This window comes from Tachysurus vachellii, chromosome 17, assembly GCF_030014155.1.
Source record: "Tachysurus vachellii isolate PV-2020 chromosome 17, HZAU_Pvac_v1, whole genome shotgun sequence".
Taxonomy (NCBI): Eukaryota; Metazoa; Chordata; class Actinopteri; order Siluriformes; family Bagridae; genus Tachysurus; species Tachysurus vachellii.
In genome coordinates this window covers 18073210-18094122 of record NC_083476.1, presented here as the reverse complement: position 1 = coordinate 18094122, position 20913 = coordinate 18073210, and the positions used below count along the sequence as shown (strand labels likewise).

Below are 20913 nucleotides of genomic sequence, written 5' to 3'. Positions count from 1 at the left end.
CCTAATAAATCTAGGTTGGTCTTTTGTTTTTGTGAAACTTTACCAATTACTTTATTATTTTAGTGCATTTAGCAGACACCCTTATCCAGGGTGACTTACATTTTATTACAATTTATATAACTGAGCAATTGAGTGCTAATGGCCTTGCTCAGGGACCCAGCAATGGCAGCTTGGTGGACCTGGGATTTGAACTCATTACCTTCTAATCAGTAGTCCAACACCTTAACCACTAAACTACCACATCCCCAAAACTCTCGCTCTTCACCCCATACCTTTTCATCACAGCTTACTCAAGATCAATTTACTGTACTATGAAACCTAGAAGAGTCTTTTGACCACAAGTTGCACTATATATACACAACACCGCAGGATAAATGATCTCTCTGTGGTCAATTACTTGTGTATTACTTGTTAAACAAAGAAAAAATGAACATGAAATGACATTAAATGGAGGAAATGCACTGATATGGTAAGTGAAATAGTAAGTGTGTGGTGAAGTGACTTTGTCAATCAAACTAAGAGGGTGGGGCTAAAGTAAAAAATGTATAACAACAGTTGTAAACATGACAGCTATGGGGACGCACTGAATGTGTGTGTGTGTATGTGTATATAGGGGTAGGTGGGGCTATCAGGTGTGTGTGTGTTTGTGTGTATAGGGGTAGGCGGGGCTATCAGGTGTGTGCATGTATAGGGGTAGGCGGGGCTATCAGGGGTGTGTGTACAGGGGTAGGCGGGGCTATCGTGTGTGTGTACAGGGGTAGGCGGGGCTATCGTGTGTGTGTATAGAGGTAGGCGGGGCTATCAGGTTTGTGTGTATGTAGAGGTAGGCGGGGCTATCAGGTTTGTGTGTGTGTGTGTGTGTGTGTGTGTGTGTAGGCGGGGCTATAAGGTATGTGTGTGTATATAGAGGTAGGCGGGGCTATCCGGTGTGTGTGTGTGTATAGAGGTAGGCGGGGCTATCCGGTGTGTGTGTGTGTGTATAGAGGTAGTCGGAACTATCAGGTGTGTGTGTGTGTGTGTGTGTGTGTGTGTAGAGGTAGGCGGGACTATCAGGTGTGTGTGTGTGTGTGTGTGTGTGTGTGTGTGTATATGTATGTGTAGGCGGGACGTAACTGTTCACTTGTCCTGACACTAACAAGGCTGTGCTCTTCACCGATCCGCCTTTTCTTCCTCACATATAAAAGCCACTAAACCGCGGCACAGTTATGCTGCTCAGAGGATCCCGTGTGTTCAGTTTCATCAGACCGCTTCATACTACGTCCAGTGTAAACATGCCCATCAAGGTAAGAAGCTCCGAGAACCTCGTCGTGTTTGTTGGCGCACTCAGTTCCTGGTCCGGGGGGTTTATTATTAGATCGTTTCTTGCTCGCGCACTAACCGAGTGTCACGCGCACTAACCGAGTTACACTCCATTTCCTGTCACATCTCTGTATCTGTATCTCAGCAGTTATATTGCTTTGTATTGACACCTCTGTATTCAGCGGGCTGAAGGTCAGTTGGTTTGTAGGTTGGACGTCACCAACTTTTATTGTTTTTAAACGTTCTAAGCTTGTAATTGGACACCATCTTATTTATGCAAACATCATCTCAAAGCTAAAAGCCTTTTAAAATCACCATGCATCGTCTTTATTATATTACAATCGACATTCGATCTGCCCAAAACAAAACTTGTGACGTTAACGATACAGGCGCGGTTGTAGAGTCATGCTGAACTGCGCATGCGCATTGACAACCTTGTTTTTTCTGTCTAAAACATCTGACGTCCAGTCCTCCACTTGTCCCCTAATGCTGATGGTTTTCCTAAAGGTTTTCAAGGACCAAGGATATATTTAACTGTCAAATAAATCCCTTAGTACATATTTATTTCATGAATATTTATTTAGCAATAATATAGGCTGTTTATAAGAGCCATTGGTGCAGGGTCCAGGGTCCAAGTTGACAGTGTTTATAGACTTGCATGATCTGATTCAAGTGATCATTAACTAACCATTAAAAGAGCTCTATAATAACGTCATTTCCACCCCTGGATCTATGCTGGGTCATGAGAAAGTCAGGAACAGATGAGATTATTGAGAAGCATGAAAAGGTGAACATACGGCACATGTAAGAAAAAAAAACAATAAATAATGACTTTCAGAAGCTATTAAGTCACTGAGATGCTGTACTGCCGATATCCGTATATAGACTGGATCACAATATAAATCTAATTAACATTAATACCATTTGCACTAAGTATATTAGAGCATGCAGTCACCCTGTTAAACCTGATTAATTACCAAGATGATTGAATTGAACTGTGTGTGTGTGTTTGTGTGTTTGTGTGTGTGTGTGTGTGTGTTAGACTACTACTACAGCTAAAATGCACAGGGCACACTGGGTTATCCAGTGAGCAGCATTTAGAGACAATAACATACTACATCACTCTTTCCAAGGTTGGAGACAGTCTGCCAGCGGTGGAGGTCCAGGAAGGAGAACCAGGAAATAAAGTTTCCATTGCACAACTCTTTAAAGGGAAAAAGGGGGTACTGTTTGCAGTGCCAGGTGCCTTTACTCCTGGATGCTCCAAGGTAGCTTACACACAGCGCACATATGATACACCGTCTAGTTTACTTTTGATGGTGTGGTGTTCTGTTACATGTGATTCAACTTGTTTGTGTTGTACTTGCTGCTCAAATCAACAGCATTTCTTATCATAGTTTATGTAGTCTAACACATTCAGCATGCACACTCCTATGTGACTGTTTCTGTGGCTCAGACGCATCTCCCAGGATTTGTGGCTGACGCTGAAAAGCTGAAGAGCAAAGGTGTGCAGGAGGTGGCGTGCGTCTCTGTGAACGACGTGTTTGTCATGGCCGCATGGGGAAAAGAACACGGCACGGATGGCAAGGTGAGCAAGGATCCCATGGCGATGGTTTGTAATCAGAATGTGCTCGGTTGCCGAGTATGCTGACACACACACAGAACAGTCGTACAGCATTACATAGAAGAGGATAAGTTCCTTTTGAGTCAAGTTCCTGTCAACACTTTCTTCCTCGTGTCCTTCGAGGAGTCGTTATCACCTCTGCTGTTTGACAGCGTTCATTGTTAAAAATGTTATACGAATTAAATGGCATTAAACTGCACAACTTGACGTTGTGTCACTTGCTGAGCATCACAGAGGCTGTTATTACATGCCTCAACCCCCAAGAAGCTTTTATAAGAATTCGCGTAGATACCTTGATCGGAAAAGAGCAACGTTCGAAACCTGATCTTCAGGTTAGTTTGTGTACTCAGTGTATTGTTCTACCAGAAGAATGGCTGTTGCCATGACATCAAATGCAGGTTTTTTGGAAATTGCCTTCCTTGAGAAATTCCCAACCAGCACTGTAGCAGAAGTGGTTTATAAAAAACAGAAATGAGATAATCAGAAGCCCACATTAAAGATGTTTAACAGGTTTTGCAGCGGATTGTTTTACCGACAGTCTTTGTTTTGCCAGGACATCCTTGTAGGTTTGTAGACATTTTTACTTCCACGTAAAGTCCTGTTTTTCAGTATTCAACAGGGTATAGAAGTCATTTCGCCAGTTGAAATAAATAACATAGAAGGAACCGATGTGGTGATTTATAGCAGACATAAGTTTCCTCTCTTTGTTGGCATCGGGTCATTCACCTGTAGAGAGCTACAATAGAGTTCATTAAATATTCATTTTGAAATTTGTATATCGCCAAACTGATATCTGAAACCTTTTTATTTTATTGTAGGTGCGAATGCTGGCTGATCCCACAGGAGCCTTCACTGCGGTAAGATTTGTTTTTGATCTACCTACCGTTCTCATTAACAATGCAGGTGACAGGAAATCGTATGGAAATCTCGATGCAAATGTGTCTCACCGCCGGCTGTCTGAGCCGTGCGTCGTGGTTTGCAATGTCAGGGCCTGCTTCCTGTTATGACAGGTAAACGTGGTGTAACTACTTTCGACATTCTTTTTCAGGCAGTAGATCTCTTTCTGGACAATGACGACCTTTTGAAGGTGCTTGGCAACAAGAGGTCAAAGAGGTAAGAATTAACAGATTTTTACACTTGTACATAGATTATTTCCATGTAACCTGCAGGTTAAGGTTAAGCCTTTTCACCCTGTTAAATCATTTGGAAGACAAATAAATTTTTATTTTACATACCTTATGTAATCCTAAACTAGCAAAGTTACCAGGTAGGGACTTAATATAATGGATCCTGGGCAGTTAATTAGTTCTTAAACTCTGTTCAGGCTTCTACACTAACAGCTCATGCCAGAAAATCAGTGACTCAGCTGGGATTAAGTGGTTAAGGAGTCGGACTACTGATCTGAAGGTTGCGAGTTCGAATCCCCATGTTCCCAAGCTGCCATGCCGGGGCCCCTGATCAAGGCCCTTAACCCAATTGCTCAGCTGTATAAATGAGATCAATGTAAATCGCTCTAGATAAGGGTGTCTGCCAAATGCCGTAAATGTAACCCAAAATTGGTTTTGTGGGTCTAAATCAGAGCCTCAAAAGAGACTGACACTGCTGGGATTGAAAGTCAGGGGCGCATGTTTATTAGGCAGCTGCTTTAACCAAACAACCAAAGTGTCACACGTGTTCAGAATTCACGATTATATCCGTGACGCTTCTCAAATGGTTGCTGACTCCAGCAGCAGTCAATAAACTGAAATCATTTCAAGGGGAAATAATGTGAGTGAGCAGACTATAAAACAGTCTCTGGCAGTTTTGCTTGCTTCTGTTGAATCAGAGTAAAACATTTGTGTGTCTGTGTATGACATTATAGCGTTATTTAACATAAAACAGGAAACAGGAAGCATCTGTCTGGAAGATTAATATCAATGAATTTTCTGTCATTATAACAAGTTTTGGGTGACTTTGAGCACTACGATCTCTGCTCTCCAGCTCTGGGTTTAACATTGCCGTGTCTCATGTATTAATAGATACGTAATGATTGTTGAGGACAGCGTGGTGAAGAAGCTTAAAGTGGAGCCTGATGGTACTGGTCTGACCTGCAGCTTGGCCTCCAACGTCCTCTCTGATCTGCTCTAAAGCACAGACTGTACCAGATTCTACACAGAACCACTATCAACTTTAATCTCTTTGTTCATTTGTAGTTTCAGTTTTGCATCAGTTAAAAAAAATGCTGTGTCGGTGGTGATGCAACCAAAGATAGCATAGCGGTACTGTAATAAAGGACGTTGTACAGTTCAGCGAGACATCGACACACAATGTGACCTTCAAACGCACAATCAGAAATTCTGAACTGCACAATACTATTTGCTTTTACATGTTATGTCTAAAATAATAAACAAAATCTTGCATTACAGTCAATGTTGTGTCTCAGCCTCATTACGATCGGGAATAGAAACGACTGATTTTGACTTTTTCAAAAGCTTTTTAATCAAAACATAACATTGAAAAAGAAAGTTTACAACATTGGTAATGATGTATATTCTACATTTTTGTACATAATTAGTAGTTGGTAAATATTGTAGAGAAAAATCACCACCAAAAAAAAAAAAAAACATAAAACAATGTAACTGGTCATTTAATCAACAATGATTAGAATCAGCTACAAACACAAATCTAAGCCTTGGGTCTGCAGCTTCTCGGACCAAAAGTCATTTAAAAAAGTTCACTTTATGAAAGCGATCGGTGGGATCTTTTCTTGGGCCTAAAAACAGAAACGGTGTTTAGTAACCTGTTCAGGATCAACAATGGAATGTAGTAGACTTTGTTAATCTGCAAAATTGATATAGCGAATATGAAATGGTCAGTTACCTTAAGGTCTGTGAAAATCTGACCAGCGCGTTCAAAATTCCAGTCGTTGTCTTGCAGGCACCTGAAAAAAGACGGCAGTCGGTGACTACACTGCAACGCAAATTACCTGATACACGTGTGGGGTTCTGTTAAAATAGTACATTTCATAAAACATATTGTCTCTTTACTCTTATTACTAAACAAATGTATGATACAGTGATTATGGAGACGCTAGTTTTAATTAAAATCACAAACATCAGTGGTGTTCTGCGATTTTTCTGCAGAACAATTACAGTTGATGTCTACTACAGCTCGAGAACAGTTACAGATGGATCTTGGGCTGCTTCTCTAAAGAGCGTGAGATCCATCTACTGGCTATAATGAACATTTCAAGTTCCTTTCAATGCATCAATTTAGAAGACTGAATGAATCGATTCAGTTAGTGCTGCTGGAAAGGTCAGTTGATAGTTAAAATAGTCCTTGTCTACATTGTGATTTGTGAATTAACAGCCGACCTACGATACAGGTAGAAATATCCATCCATATCCATGGTTGATGCTAAAATACTGCATTCCTACATATGTGTATTTATCTGTACGTTTGAGGTCCTTAAAAGCTTTAAGTCTACTTGGGTCACAAGGTATGCAGATAGAATGTGGTCTGTATATTGTGCTGTGGTGTAAAAGCATCTAAATCTTACTTTTGAGACCACTCAAGGTTCATTCCTGACTGTAGAGAGAACGCAGTGAGCATTTCCTGTTGTATGGCAGACATTGTGGGCACAGGACTGCTGGAGGGGGTTGGGGCTGGAGCCACAAACGCTCGTCGAATCTCCTCCGTTGTGGCATTTCGGACAAACATCTCATCGTTCACAATACTCAGGCTGAGGATACAAGATAAGGCATGCATCAGCAATGGTGACGATGTAGCAGTGCCCTCGATACGATTCAAAGACTCGAGAAAAGTGCCTTACCTTCCGCTTCCAAGAGACACGGCGATGAACACCCGAGAGAAGGCTCTGTATGAGTCACGAGAGCTGCCATCCACTGCAGGTGACACAGAATAAGAACAGGGTTAAATTTTACCTTCAATACTCCAGTGTTTTTAATTCGGTTTCTAAATAAAACGTCTCATCCGTACCTTCTTTAAACACGCCACTGACTGTGAATGACAGCAAGGTGTTCTGAGAGAAAGGAGTATAAATAAGCAAGTTAGACCGATGCTAAGTGAGTTGAAATGCCGATTATCTGCAGCATGGTTCAAATCACTCACGGTGTAGGTGTTGACGTCGACATTAAACGAGGCGATGTCGTGCTGGGTTTTGGGGAGCTCGTTCAGAAACGCGACCACGTTCAGCCGCGTGTGCTTCAGCAAGCGAAACCTTGTAGCTGAAGGACCAGAACAAGAAAAAATAAATATCTAAAGATGCACTGATTAAATTGGCAGACGTGTAAATGAACCAGGTCTGCCAAACGGTAATAATCCAGTATGTAAACAGCAGCAGGAAATAAGAAGGATATTCTTACTGGAATCTTTCACTCTCTTGATGTTTCGACTGTCTTTCTGGTACTCTGCTAAACTGCTTCTACAAAAACAAAGTGAGGACGACAGTTTTAGTTACATTCATCCACATCTGTTGTAGGTTAATTTGGTCTGACTCGGTTTGTTAGTTGTATGTTGTACTGAATAAATTTCTTTCTATATGCATGTCCAGTGTTTGTTTAATCTGATGCATTATTGCCACTCACAAAAGTGCAGCACTGAGTGTAAATACATGGCAGTACTAAACTGAACCGTGTGTGTGTGTGTATATAGGAAGCAGAAACACTCTACCTGGAAGGGTTCTGCATGGAGAACGGGAGAATGAGCGAGAACGCTGCTCCATCATGATAAGCATTGAGCAGCGGCTGTCTGTCTGCCGAGTCGTATATAGCGTAATACCTTAAATTCAAAAAATTTTAAATTTAGCTTCAGTCACAACTGACTCATGATTCATAAACACAATCTAGACATTCAGAATTGGGAGAAACGTACTGTTGCAGGAAGTAGGTGATGAGGCCCTTCAGTTCTTCTGATCCAAAGTAACCGGGCTGGATTGAGAAAAAAAAAAGATTCAGATTAGTTCATATTTAATCAATTTACCAATGTGCTGCTACCAATTATATTTCACAATCCATGTTTTAAGCATTAAATACATGGACCAGGATTGAATTAAAAGGTACAGAATAAAAAAGTACTTTCTTCATCCACTAGGTGGCAGAATAGAGCAATAAACATCCCAAACTCAATTACTGACAGCAAGCACTAATGCCATTTTACATGAAAGTATACTTGTGTAAAAATTAAAATGTGTTAATTGTAAATATTTTTGCAACCCCACTGTTTCCAGGTGCCTCCGTTAATTATGGGATACTTTATGCAGCCTAATGACAAGTCCTTTCCAGGAGACGCTTGAAAAATGTGGAAATCTCAAATAAAGGAGAATATTTATGGAAGTATTCATTTTGTAATAGATATTTGTGTAGAGATTTTGGTAGAATTGAAGTCAGGTAATTTGTACTGTACGTGGTGCATGTTCATTTCTCTTAGGTAAATGAACTAAAACGAGTTTGATACCGTTGTGTAACAGAACACTGGACTACTATAACGTTATCAGGGACACTAACCTTGCATGGAGGAAGAACGGCTGGAGCAACCTCCAGATCAAAACCGATGGGAGCAGGTAGATCGTGTCCATCCTGTGGCGAAGAGATAAAAGAATAAAAAGAAGTGAGAACCTTCTGCCCACACGTTGATGTTCATGAAACCCTGAGGTGAAATTTAAAATAAAAAAAAATAAAAAGTTGTGAAAGTCTAATACTAGAGGGTGCATTTCCACTGAAATTCATGAAACGTTTGAGGAACTAAAGAGGAACCCAAATTGTCCTGAATAAAGACTACGTGGCTGGACATTAAACTTTACAATAGAACTGCTCTATGAAAGAGAGAAAAAAACCTCTAGATCGTGGCTAACAAGACACTGAAGCTTGAATGCGAAGAGCTAAAAAAATGATGTAATGCCAAGTTTCGTCTTCCCACCTCCAAGTTAAGCCAAACGCAGCATTACGAGTTAACCAGAGATTTTAAACATACCGCATAAGTTAATGTAAATCTTACATCTGACCGATCAATAACGTTCAGTACTTTAACGTCTACCGTACAAGTCGTAGGAAGCTTATCGGTTCCTATGAAACATCCTGAACCATCTCCTTGCAGAAATGCACCACATGTGTGTCAGTAGCTGATGGTGGGGGGTTTGGGGGAAGGAACCAGTGACTTATTCAGGTGTATCGGACACAATCAGTGATGTGCAGAGCCTACCAGTTTGAGCAGCCTGGGGAACCTCTCTCGTATGGCACTGTCCGACAACCACAAAGACAGAAGACAAGAGAAAATTCACTGTTATATGAGAAGAAACAAGAAAGCAGATATTTCCTCCTACTGGTCACATAAACCACTGGCACAGTTCAGACACTTCATCACTGGGCATACAAAATTAAACAGAGGCTTATTCGTTAAATAAAACATGAGAGACTCTAAAAGATTCATGACTTTAACCAGTGGTGCTTACATATGCAATCTGTTTTCTGCTAGATGCATTTACCACAGCCAAACATGATGCGTAGTTTTCAAATAATTGTGGGCATCTTGATACAGTCTGAGCAGCATCACTCAATGCAAGTAAAGATGTAAGCCACAGTTCAATGGCAAGATCAGTATTCATAAGGTTTTCTATGTTCTCCCACCCCAACAGGAATGTTGTACTTACCCCTCCACAATACTCACCATCAGCCCCCTACACGCCGGAACACACTGACATGCAGGCTCTGAGGGGTCAGGGTGAGGGAAGGGGAGTGTGTGGGGTAGAGGTGGTGGACATGGTCAGTACTTTCAGGCACATAATGAGGACTCTCGGGGGCCGTGGTGAGTTCAGTTCGTCATGCCATTACTATGTAACTGTTTCAAGTTAACTGTGAACCGATTAGGAATAGGACAACTGAATTTTTAACGCTTATGCTCCATGAGGTGGTTATTTAACCGTTAAAGCAGCTCTCTAGTAATTCTCATTTGAAAATTCACACAGCTATTGAACTCCTCGGATTTTACATCAATCTTTCTGTAATCCTATTGAGAACGCTAACCGTGTTGATGGAGGCCATTTGTAACTCAGTGGGGTAAAGACAGCGACTTAAAAATTTACATGAGATGATTTTCTGCATAGACTTAACAGACATGGAGTTTAGGAAAAGTAGCAGCAATGAAGTTCAACCCTGAGCTTTTATACAGGGTACTGCTGTTGCTCTTAACTCTGGCGACGCAAGAAAAAGAAAAGAAAAAGACCATGAATTGGCATGAAACGTGTAACCTGACACTTTTAGACCCGACCACTGCAATTAAGAATGAGCGGGTTTTCATTCAAGGAAAAGATTAAAGCTAAAGTTTTATCGCTCCTAGTCAGCTATGTCTAATTTTGTTATTGTATCTTTTCTATAGTTTACCAGCATAATGCTTACTCGAAATTTGAGATGAGAATATGGCCACAAAGCCCACATTTCAGTGTTCCTCAGTTTAGTAACAGCCAAGAGAGCATTTACTTTGAATAAAATGTTCAACATTACAGTCCATACTCCATGGACATGTAGCTCCATTTTTTTGGGCAACAAACCCCACATTGAAGTTTTATGGATCCAAAGCAATTGCTGAGAAACTGCTTGGCCTGAAGGATTTTCTTTAATCCCCACTTCTTTTCCTCCTCCACCCAAGAGCTCACAGTGCAGCGTTAGCAATCCACTAACAATCTTCGTCGTCGTCTTCTCCTTCTTCTTTTCTTCTAAGGATCTTCGTCGTTTGTTCTATGCTGCCTGCTGTGGCCAGCTTTGCGACTGTGCCTGCCTTAGGTTGTCCCGAGTTTATGGTGGGATCTTACCCGTCTTTGGCTAACCAGCCTTCGTCACTGGCCAAACAGCAACCTTGGGTTGAGATCTCAATCTCAAGCCATATAGGAGGAGTGGAGGGGATGGAGGTGGCACCATTTGAGAGCAACTGAGAAATCACGAGCACTTTAGAGTGCATAACATGCATTTTCCTTCTCTTCTAGAGTCAGCTTAGGCCCGATGCTCTCACAGGGTTAAGAGGCATTGGGCAGTGAGTGGTTAAATGGCACTGTTTCCAAATGAGCTAAAAACAAGCTTCAAAAAAGCTACATGTGTAAATATAACTAAACATCTTCCACTAAACTGACCATTTACACTAATAATGTAAATTCAACTGTATGAGCAGTAACCTGTAAAAAGCAACAGAGCCAACAGCACTGCAGAGAAAATACTGAGAGAATGGAGAACTGGGGCTGAGAGCATATAGAGAAAAGATAACAGAAAAGTCAGAAGCATTTATCCTTTATAAAAGCTGATCCACCACACTGGCTTACAAATGAACCATTGCGATATATAGTGCTACATTAAAACTGCATCCTCAAATGTGCTGTTGAGCATTACAGGGATCGGGTCATGATCCACTACAGTTTGGGTTTTTGTCTAAGGACAGAACACTGAACTTTTTGTGTGTGTCACGTTCTGTTTCCCAAAAAAAGATGTCAGAGTGATCTGATTATGCTTGGAAAGAAAAAAAAATAAAATATAATCACTCCAGAGAGGACAATTTGCATTACGATGCCCTCGTTTTTCTAAGATTTGTTAAGAATATCTGGCATTTGTTCTGTGTCCGTACTACAGTCTGTTTTTCAATATTGACATAACGGGCAAATATCCAGTCAGTTGCTTGTTCTCATTTTTTAAGAAATATGTAGAAATACATCATTCATGCAACACTCACAATACCGACCAATCATTTGACCAAAAATCACATTGTGACTAATACCTGAAAATCTGAATGCTTAAAAACTGTGGATTTATTAAACAGATCTCTCTCTTTCCATACAAGTTAGAGAGGAAAAAGACCTGGTGAGGGAACCACTGGATACAGATGTTATAACGTTATGGTATAATAGAAACTAACTTATCTTCCATAGCATTAAGAGTAACATTAATCTGATAGTAACACATGATATTCTTGATTTAAATTTTAAAAAGAATAAATAAATAGTAATTAGACAAAATAATAAAAAAAGTATTATATGAAAGAAAAGAAAAAAAAAAGAAAGAAAAAAACCCCCTCTATTTTGGCGATTTTTCTACAAATGCCATGTTTTATCACGTCTGTAATATACCGAATAATGATAATGTACGGTCGTATTCCTCAGTGCCTCCATTTGGTGCACTAATCTTCCATAAATTAGCAGTGCTGAAAAAGAACATGGCACATTTACTCCGTTTCCTACAAAAGCCTTCTTCGCTTCCAGTTGGCACTGCCTCTGCCTGAAAGAGTGTGTTGACTTCCAGGTAGAAGATATGTATGATGTGCGCACACACACACACACACAAAGGATACGGGCATTCACGCGATCAACCCATTCCACATTTCTTTCCACTGCAGGATAGAATAAGAACTGACCTGACGTAGTCGGCCTGGTCATTAAAGTGATCACAGAGAGGGTTCCTCTGCAGTGATAATTCCACCAGCCTCAACCCCTTCAGCCTGTCCAACTCTCTCTCTGACCTTATCTGCGGTAAACAGAGGAGGCACTACATGAAGGAAAAAAAGGAGTGTGACGCTAAATACAATAGAGGACCAAACTCCGTACCTCGTTGTGTGAGAGATTCAAAATCTTCAGATTTGGAACTTTCCTGACCAGGTCAGAGAGGTCATCAAGTTTGTGCAATCTGTTGTTACTTAGGTTTAAACAAACCAGCTGTGAAGAGGATGGATGAACAGGGTAAACGAGTGTTTATCTATTTGTCCCGTGATGATTAACATATCAGGTATACCGGATCATGATCTGATTGTAAGAGAAGTGATGTTTTCCGAACCTCAGGGATGTTATCCTCAATGATCTTAAGGACCGCCTGCATGGAGTTCTTCCTATTAAGAGCCACGTCAATGTTCAAGGAAACCAAATCTGTCACAATGAGAACAAGAATGAAAGGACATTAAATAAACAAATACATTTTCTGATAGACAGAGATTAAAGCTGCGTCCCGAGTCATAATTCAGCTCCGTTCATCAAAAGCCAGATGTTCCAGTGGAAGTAGTTTTTGCAAAGGCGTTTTTTTTTTTTTTTTAAGTTTTTGAATGTTTTACATTCAAACGTGACTAGTGATACTCGAGTTCGTATGCAAGCCCAATCCTTGTCTGCTCATTATTCGCAGGTTTGGATTCACGATTCATGCTCGACAAGTCATTTATACACTCACAGGTTCATCTGGGTTTCATTTTTAAATGTTCTTCCATTTGAACTAAACAGACTGGCACAAAACAAAGGCATGTTTTTTCGTGATGCACAGCACATTTCTGAGCTAATAATGGTGCTTTAGTCATGTGAGAACCTTAGGTTTTATATTTATATATATATATAATTTCATATTTTCACAATTTTATAATTTCAATTTATATATACAATTTCACTGGCTAATGTTAACCAATGAAGTTGTGCAAACTCTGGATTCAAATGCAGAACACTGAAGAATAAAATAAATGAATAAATAAATCTAAATAGCAATTTTCCCAATCATTATTTGCCTTTCAACCGTAATTGTCATCTGAAGTTTCTCTAGAAATACCTGAACACATCCCAGAGAGGGTCTGCTGTTACAGATATTACAGATCATAAACTTCATATAAAGAATCGATTGTAATAAAAGTGTAAATGATGATGGCATTTAAATAATACTACTAATAAAAAACTTACCTGGGTCAACTCTTATGTTGTTCAAATCAAGGGCCTGTTGTGAACCATCAAAGCGCTTGGACATGCATTGCTGTAATAAATGAAACAAAAGATTCGCTGCAACACATCGTCCTCTTAATTACTGCAGGGCCGTTACTTTAGAAGTCATTCGAGTTCACACACCTTCAAATGCTCCAGATCCTCTAGCTTCAGGTCCTGTTGAGGTAAACTTGGAGGCGGGCACTGATTCAGCAAAACTGTTACCTGTAGTAACCAAGTACAACACCAAACACTAGTGAATCACACTTAAGGATATGGCAACATTTTCAGCCAACTGACTGCATGTCATATTTTAGAACACTGAACCTTATATCCATCTTTGTCTGTGATTTTTCTGGACACTTTGGCCAATGCGTATGCTGTAGAGGAATCCTCGATGTAGAACTGCGCACGGTTTCCTTCTAGATGGTACTGTAAAAACAAGAACAAAACACACAAACATTAAACTTATTATTAATCTGCATGTTATATAACATTGGTACTTGTTCCTTAGACAGTAAAACAGTAAATGTTCATATATTACCTACCTGAATGGGATGGAATGGCACTGAGCTGACGCTCTGTAGGGAACTGAGGAGCCACTGTTTTTCATATTTTTTCCCATGGGGAATCTGAAGAGACGGCAAAAAACGGATTAGTAAAAGGATTAAAAAGAAAAAGAATTTAAAACAAATAATACTTTCTAAGTCATAGACATTATGGTAAAGCAGCTCATAAAACACTCACAGTCATCCTGAACCAATTTTTACGGCCATCAGCACCATCTGCACCGCCTCCTCCACCACCGCCACCTCCTCCTCCTCCTCCTCCTCCTCTATTTCCTCGCCCCCTGTGGTTGCCACCATCTCCTCTTATATCCTTTCCTCCTCTTCGACCATTACGTCGATTTTGGGGCCTCCCATAAGGGGTACTAAATGGAAATGAATGTGTATTTAATATGAATAGATTTATTGCCTAACCAAATATTAAGACTTTAAACGAGAGCTGCAATCTCACAATCTGCGTTGTGGTCCCCCATCATGAGAGTCATCTGTCATTGCGATATCCCCATCATCGTCGTCAAATCTAGATCTGGGTCCAGCTCCTCCACCTCCCCCACCCTGGCCTCCACGATGTCTCTGCTTCGACATCTGTTCGCTGTACAGTGGTGCTCTGAAAGGTCCCCTGCCTTTCCTGCGATGCTTAGGTCCAACACGATCATCATGTTCTGAAAAACAAATTTAAAAAAGACACCATGTTGGGGACATTCACTGATAACACCTTTATTCTTCTCACATGGTGGCACTGCAGAAACCATACATATCTGAAGCTCTATCTGAACTGAGCCCTACAACACAGGCATTATAAGTTATATGTTGGTAAACTGGCAACTCTTCAGTTATGGTTTGAAGGATTGTAATATTAAATCATACAACTGGCAAAGACTCACTGTTGTGCCAAGAGACTAGACTTTAAACCTCAGCACACCTTTTAAAGCAGATCTTAACTTTCCTGAACACATGACAGCTTCTGGTTTTACAGGTTGAGAAAGCAGGTTCACACAAACCACCACTGTGTAAAACCTCATTAACACCTAATGACTGTTGTCCTCAATGTCAAACCACCGTTTTTTCCAGCTATATTTAGCCAAAGGAATAACGCAATAAAAGTGAGTCATTTCCTTCATATCTGTTTCCTGACTACAGACACTTCATTTTGTGCCTAACTTGTCAGAAACACATTTCCAAAAATAAGCCTGTTTTTACATATACACATACAAAGCTATAGATATTCTTTAATTTTTCAATCAGTTTTAATTTTCAATTAATCAATCATTTTTCTTTAGTACAGATCACGTTCCATTTGGTAACGTTCTATTACTTCTTATCTCTAGCGATCTTATTTTTCATTTTATTTATATGCCCAGTCTAAGGAGGAGTGACCGGTTTTTCATTTCACTGCAAGTTGTAAACTGTATATAATTTGAATGTGTAAAATTATGAATTATACACACACGTATATATAATATGTGTGTGTGTATATATATATATATATGTATATATATATATATATATATATATATACACACACACACACACATACACACACACTCTGGATCCCTTACATCCAAGTCATCCACTTTTTTGAAATTTTACCATCTGCCCGGCACTACAGAGGCCCAAATACCAGCACAACCAGTTAAAGGAGGTTAAAGAGTTGGCTGTCTGGTGCAATCTCAACAACTTGGAGCTCAATACACTCAAAACAGTGGAGATGACAGTGGGACTTCAGGAGAAACCCCAATGCAATCCCACACTCACCATCATGGACAGCACTGTGGCTGCAGTAAAGGCAATTAAGTTCCTGGGCTAGATCTCCCAGGACCTGAAATGGGACACTCACATCAACACTACTGTTAAAAAGGCCCAACAAACTTCCCAGTTGGGGGAAGTTTAACCTGCCATGGGAGCTGCTGTAACAGTTCTACTCAGCCATCATCGAGTCTGTTCTGTACACGTCAATAAGTGTCTGCTTTTGGCTCAACTACAAAATCAGACATCAGAAGACTACAGAGAACACTGCTGAAAGGATTATTGATGTTCCCCTACCCAACCTCCAAGAACTAAATATATCCAGAGTGAGAAAAAGGGCTCAGAAAATTACTCTGGATCCCTTACATCCAAGTCATCCACTTTTTTGAAATTTTACCATCTGCCCGGCGCTACAGAGGCCCAAATACCAGCACAACCCGTCACAAGGACAGTTTCTTCCCCCAGTCAATCCACCCCATGAACAGTTAAATGCCCCCCAATTAATAACAACGTGCAATAATCTTACATTTATTTGTTATCACCGCCATCTTAGTACATCTCATTCTGTTCTATTCCATTCTCTCACCTATAGGACCACTGTAAATACAACTTGTTTATTTTTACATTTTTTTGTCTATTTGTATTTATATAAGTGCATTTTTATTTTATTGTGCGTGTTGTTGTTGTACTGCTAACTAAAACAAATTCCTTGTATACCTGAGCAATAAAACACCTTCTGATTCTGATTCTGATCGGAAAGAACACGACCACGTGTAACGAGGGAACAACGTGTAAACCGAACTATGACGTCACACATTAACCCCTTTGTGGTCAAAACTCAGCCCAAGGGATCTAGTGAGTGGAAAATGGAAGGGAAAAAAAAACAGCATCACAAGACCCAAAGATTTTCACGTAAACTAACAAATACAAATAATCTTTAGCCCTATACTAAACATTTTCATTTGGTTTTGTGTAAAAGTGACAAAAGAAACGACTTGAGATAAACAAACAATCTAAAAAAGACAACAACCATTACAACATTTTACCAAAAAAATGGTTTTATTTAATCATTTTTTTGTAGTGATTAGTTATCTAGTTAGATGACCGCTAGCTACATAGCTAACTAGCTTGCTAGCTCGATAGCAATGTGATGCTAACGATCAGGCCATATAATGCTAAATGCTAACAGCTAACCACACAACTACCAGCTGTAGCTCGAAGGTCATTGCGAAAAGAAAAAAAACAGGTCTTGGAGGAAAATAAAGATAAAGAAAGTAAACAAACAGTTTGTTATTATTTATGTTAAATAAAAAGATTGGTAATTATATTGAGGCTAAGCTAAGCTAGTTAGCACGAATGTTAATGTTTATCACTTACCACTGTAGAATCGGGAGTCGTCCGCTGTCGCCATTTTAAGCTTAAAACAGCAGAATTAAGCGAACAGCTGTCTTATGATTATATTTTCAGAGAACAAACGTAGTTAAATAAACAAATAAAATAACAGTAACGTCATTTCCTGAACAACGCTAAGCCGTATTCGAGGTTAGCTACAGGAAATTAGGCTGTTTTCTACTGTCTGTTTCTTTCTTACGACGCAATTTCGCAATACGCATGCGCGTCACTTTTTCACCAACTCGCACGGGCTGTTTAATGCCAACAGCCGCAATATGGCGCCATCTACCGACAACATGCCCACACTGCACACTAATCAAGACAATTAAATGTTAATTAGCATGAAACTTAAGGGGTGAAATGTCGGGTTGTGATGCATCAGTTTAAAAGTTTAAATTAATTTTTACTTGATTTGCGTCGTATTTTTATTCCTTTTACATTTTTTTTATTCTTTTTACCTTTGTGTTAAAAAAACAAACATTTCAAAAGAAAATAATTCATGTTTTTTTTCAAACTGATGTGTAAATAATGTGATAGTTTAGCATGCTAACAGGCCTAAAGCTTCAGTTATTATTCACACCAAACATCAGAATGAGGACAAATGTGATCTCAGGGATTGTGAGGTGTGTTTAATGGACTTGACTTGAAACTTCTGATCTTCTGGTGTTATTATTTTACACACAACAATCTTTAGAATGCTTAGATACTTAGATAATGCTTAGATACTGTTCTTAGGGTAGAAACACCTTGGTTTTATCAAGTTAATCTTTTTGTAAAATTAATTTTAAACTTTAATATATATAACTTATATATAATATATATATATATTATATATATATACTTTTATATATATATATATATATATATATATATATATATATATATATATATATATATATATATATATATATTAACTTATTTATTTTTTATTCTTATTTCTTCTACTTCTTCTTATTACTATTATTATTTTTATTTATTTGTTTATTTGTTTGTTTGTTTATTTATTTATTTATTTTTCTCTCTCTTATGTTTCCATATTTCTGTAAAGCTGCTTTGAGACAATGGGAAATTGTTAAAAGCGCTATAGAAATAAAATGAATTGAATTGAACCCTCTGTGCTCCATGCACAGGCGCACCGCAATCTTCTAAAGATGGAATATGTAAAAAAGTATTTCACTGTGCTGTAATGTATATGTGACAATAACAAAGCCTTCTTCTTCTTCTTCTTCTTCTTCTTCTTCTTCTTCTTCAAAATAATGATCAGATACTATTTACAACTGCACTGAGCAGAGAACAGAGAAGCATCTCATTTAGCACAACATGCCCAATGTTGACCCAGATGGGCTACATGAAACAATGAAATATTAAGGACTCCTAACAAGCATATAAATCAACACTGATATCACAAACAAAAGAAGTATCTCCGCATCTCATCATTCATGACTGAACGCTGTCCTATTTAACAAAGGCTCGATTTAATAAATATCATTAATAATATTAATTCTCCAAATCTGTGACGAAGTTGGCATGCAGTTTGCTCTCATGGGCCAAGGTTTCAAGGTGTTCCCTGATGGTAAAAACACACTTCAGTGAGACAGTAGATCTAAAGGATGTTTACTTTTACATTTCCGTCCTTTCAGCTTACTGGCATGTCAGATTTGCATCCATTTGTTTACAGGCCATCTGGATAAGTGTGTCCTAAAAGAAAGCAAAACCGTAGAAGATGAACTTTGTTGGAAAGTTTAAAAATATATGACTCGCATTAATTTAATCTTTAAAAAAATCACTAGATACGCCTTTATCATGAGATCATGTATTCTAAACATGTCCTTATGACAGTAATCTTATTTCCAGTATTATATTTTAATACAGAAGGGCTCAACACATACGTCAGTTATATTTATTTCCTACAACAGGATTCTTGGATTAATTTTTCGATGTTTGTTGCTTATAACTCCACACCAGACACAACTCCTTTATTTCCTTTCACTTACACCTTTCTAAAATCCCACTCTGCAAAAGAAGGACAACTTTAAAGGTCATTGAAAGGGCACGTCCTGGCAAGAACAGTTCGGGAACCACAGCTTTAAATCATCTCGGGTTGTATTCTTATGAGACAGAGGAAATGTTGCCATGGTTTAAACAAAACAAACGAGATATTGTAGTAAAGTCCAGCAAGCTTTTATTAAACCAACACGAATGACCTTAATATCACGTGTCCTCCACATGGAAAAAAAAATCACTTTCACCTGGCAAATGTCCACACATTATTGCATTATATCCCTTTACGTATCAGCAGTTTTCCCCTTACGTGTAAACAATGACAGTTCATATGATTTATACCAGAGCTGCGGAATGCTCTGGCTGTAACCTTTACGTTAACGCCTTTGCCCTAGCGTTATTGTTCGTCATTGTTATGAATAGTAACATACTCTTTGCTTCGGTTTGCAGGGTGTTAAGCATTAACATTTTTAAAAAGAAGAAATGTTGATAATGGTGACATTTTCTCTAGTTAGATATGTTTATTTGTGTATTCGGAAAGAATCTCTAGGGTCAGCGTGTAGCAGCCGTCAGGGATTTTACGCAGCGTGGTTTCTAGCTGTGTATTTTTTGTCAGGCTGGTGAAAGAATGACTGCTATAAGTGTAGTGTACATAAGTGTAAGTGATAACGGGTTTTGGCCACTTTATGGGAACACGTGTATACATTTTGCATGTTTGCGCAATTATCCAAACAGCATGATGCATAAAACCATGCAGCGTTGAAACAAGACTGTATTTTCTCCTCCAAGCTTTAGCTTTCCAGGTTTGCTGAGCACTGTAACCTCAGATGTCTGGTCACAGATCCGAGTGATAGAATAACGCTTGCTTTCATAGTCACAAGGTTTAATATGCTGCGTGTACTGAGATGTTTTTCTGCTCACCATGGTTGTAAAGAGTGATTATTCTTCTGGCCATTTACCTTTTGACCTGTCTCAGCAACAAGCCGTCTCCGACCACCACGTCTCCGCCTGCCACTGGATGTATAGTTTGTAACCAGAGACTGGTGTGAAACCTCCAATTTATAAAATACTTAAACCAGCCTTTCTGGCATAAAGATATTTGTCGTGAACAAAACTGAAGCTCTTGATCTTTATCAATCAATCAATCAAACTTTATTTATAGAACACTTTAAAACAACCAAAGTTGACCAGAGTGCTGTACAGAAGAATATATACAAATAAAATACTCAACTCATACAAGACATAAAAACAAGAAAACAAACTAAGAAACAAAATGACAAAATCAGGTGTTAAAAGCCAAGGAAAAAAAGTGGGTTTTAAGAAGCGACTTAAAAGAAGACAATGAAGAGGCCTGTTTAATGGGCAATGGCAAATCGTTCCACATTTTAGGAGCTATTACAGCAAAAGCAGGGTCCCCTCAAAGCTTCCGTTTTGTTTTGGGCACATTCAGGAGCAGATGATCAGCTGACCTGAGAGAACGGGTGGGTGTATAAGGGTGTAGCAGCTCAGAAATGTAGGGTGGGGCAAGACCACTTAAAGATTTAAAAACGAATAAGAGAATTTTAAAATGGATCCTAAAATGTATG

The 20913-nt window shown here is 39.1% G+C and overlaps 2 protein-coding genes across 2 annotated transcripts; one reads left to right on the top strand and one right to left on the bottom strand.

Annotated features, from left to right (window-relative positions):
* The first annotated feature begins 1124 nt into the window (after positions 1–1124).
* prdx5 (peroxiredoxin 5) lies at positions 1125–5327 on the top strand. The gene is made up of 6 exons (XM_060891117.1): positions 1125–1283; positions 2433–2567; positions 2756–2887; positions 3742–3780; positions 3972–4036; positions 4942–5327. Exons 1-6 carry the CDS (start codon positions 1206–1208, stop codon positions 5048–5050), a joined length of 558 nt encoding a protein of 185 aa, XP_060747100.1. The 5' UTR covers positions 1125–1205; the 3' UTR covers positions 5051–5327.
* A 49-nt stretch (positions 5328–5376) lies between these two features.
* Positions 5377–17532, bottom strand: nxf1b (nuclear RNA export factor 1b). Its single transcript, XM_060891116.1, has 21 exons — positions 17312–17532; positions 14640–14850; positions 14370–14553; positions 14171–14254; positions 13950–14054; positions 13767–13847; positions 13605–13674; positions 12727–12815; positions 12501–12608; positions 12311–12420; positions 9122–9158; positions 8428–8499; positions 7796–7851; positions 7595–7702; positions 7288–7346; positions 7034–7149; positions 6902–6944; positions 6735–6807; positions 6462–6644; positions 5783–5843; positions 5377–5675 (listed from the first exon to the last, which is right to left on the bottom strand). The coding sequence occupies exons 1-21, from the start codon at positions 17343–17345 to the stop codon at positions 5637–5639; spliced, it is 1923 nt and encodes a 640-aa protein (XP_060747099.1). The 5' UTR covers positions 17346–17532; the 3' UTR covers positions 5377–5636.
* Between the last annotated feature and the right edge of the window lie 3381 nt (positions 17533–20913).

What these genes read in the sequence shown, in the direction of transcription:
- prdx5 (XM_060891117.1), top strand. Translation starts at nt 1,206, where the DNA reads ATGCTGCTCAGAGGATCCCGTGTGTTCAGTTTCATCAGACCGCTTCAT. An exon ending in GTGTAAACATGCCCATCAAG is followed by an intron (nt 1,284 to 2,432) that starts GTAAGAAGCTCC and finishes ACTCTTTCCAAG; the next exon opens with GTTGGAGACAGTCTGCCAGC. An exon ending in TTACTCCTGGATGCTCCAAG is followed by an intron (nt 2,568 to 2,755) that starts GTAGCTTACACA and finishes TCTGTGGCTCAG; the next exon opens with ACGCATCTCCCAGGATTTGT.
- nxf1b (XM_060891116.1), bottom strand. Translation starts at nt 17,345, where the DNA reads ATGGCGACAGCGGACGACTCCCGATTCTACAGTG. An exon ending in AAAATTGGTTCAGGATGACT is followed by an intron (nt 14,255 to 14,369) that starts GTGAGTGTTTTA and finishes CCGTCTCTTCAG; the next exon opens with ATTCCCCATGGGAAAAAATA. An exon ending in ATCACCTACTTCCTGCAACA is followed by an intron (nt 7,703 to 7,795) that starts GTACGTTTCTCC and finishes TTTGAATTTAAG; the next exon opens with GTATTACGCTATATACGACT.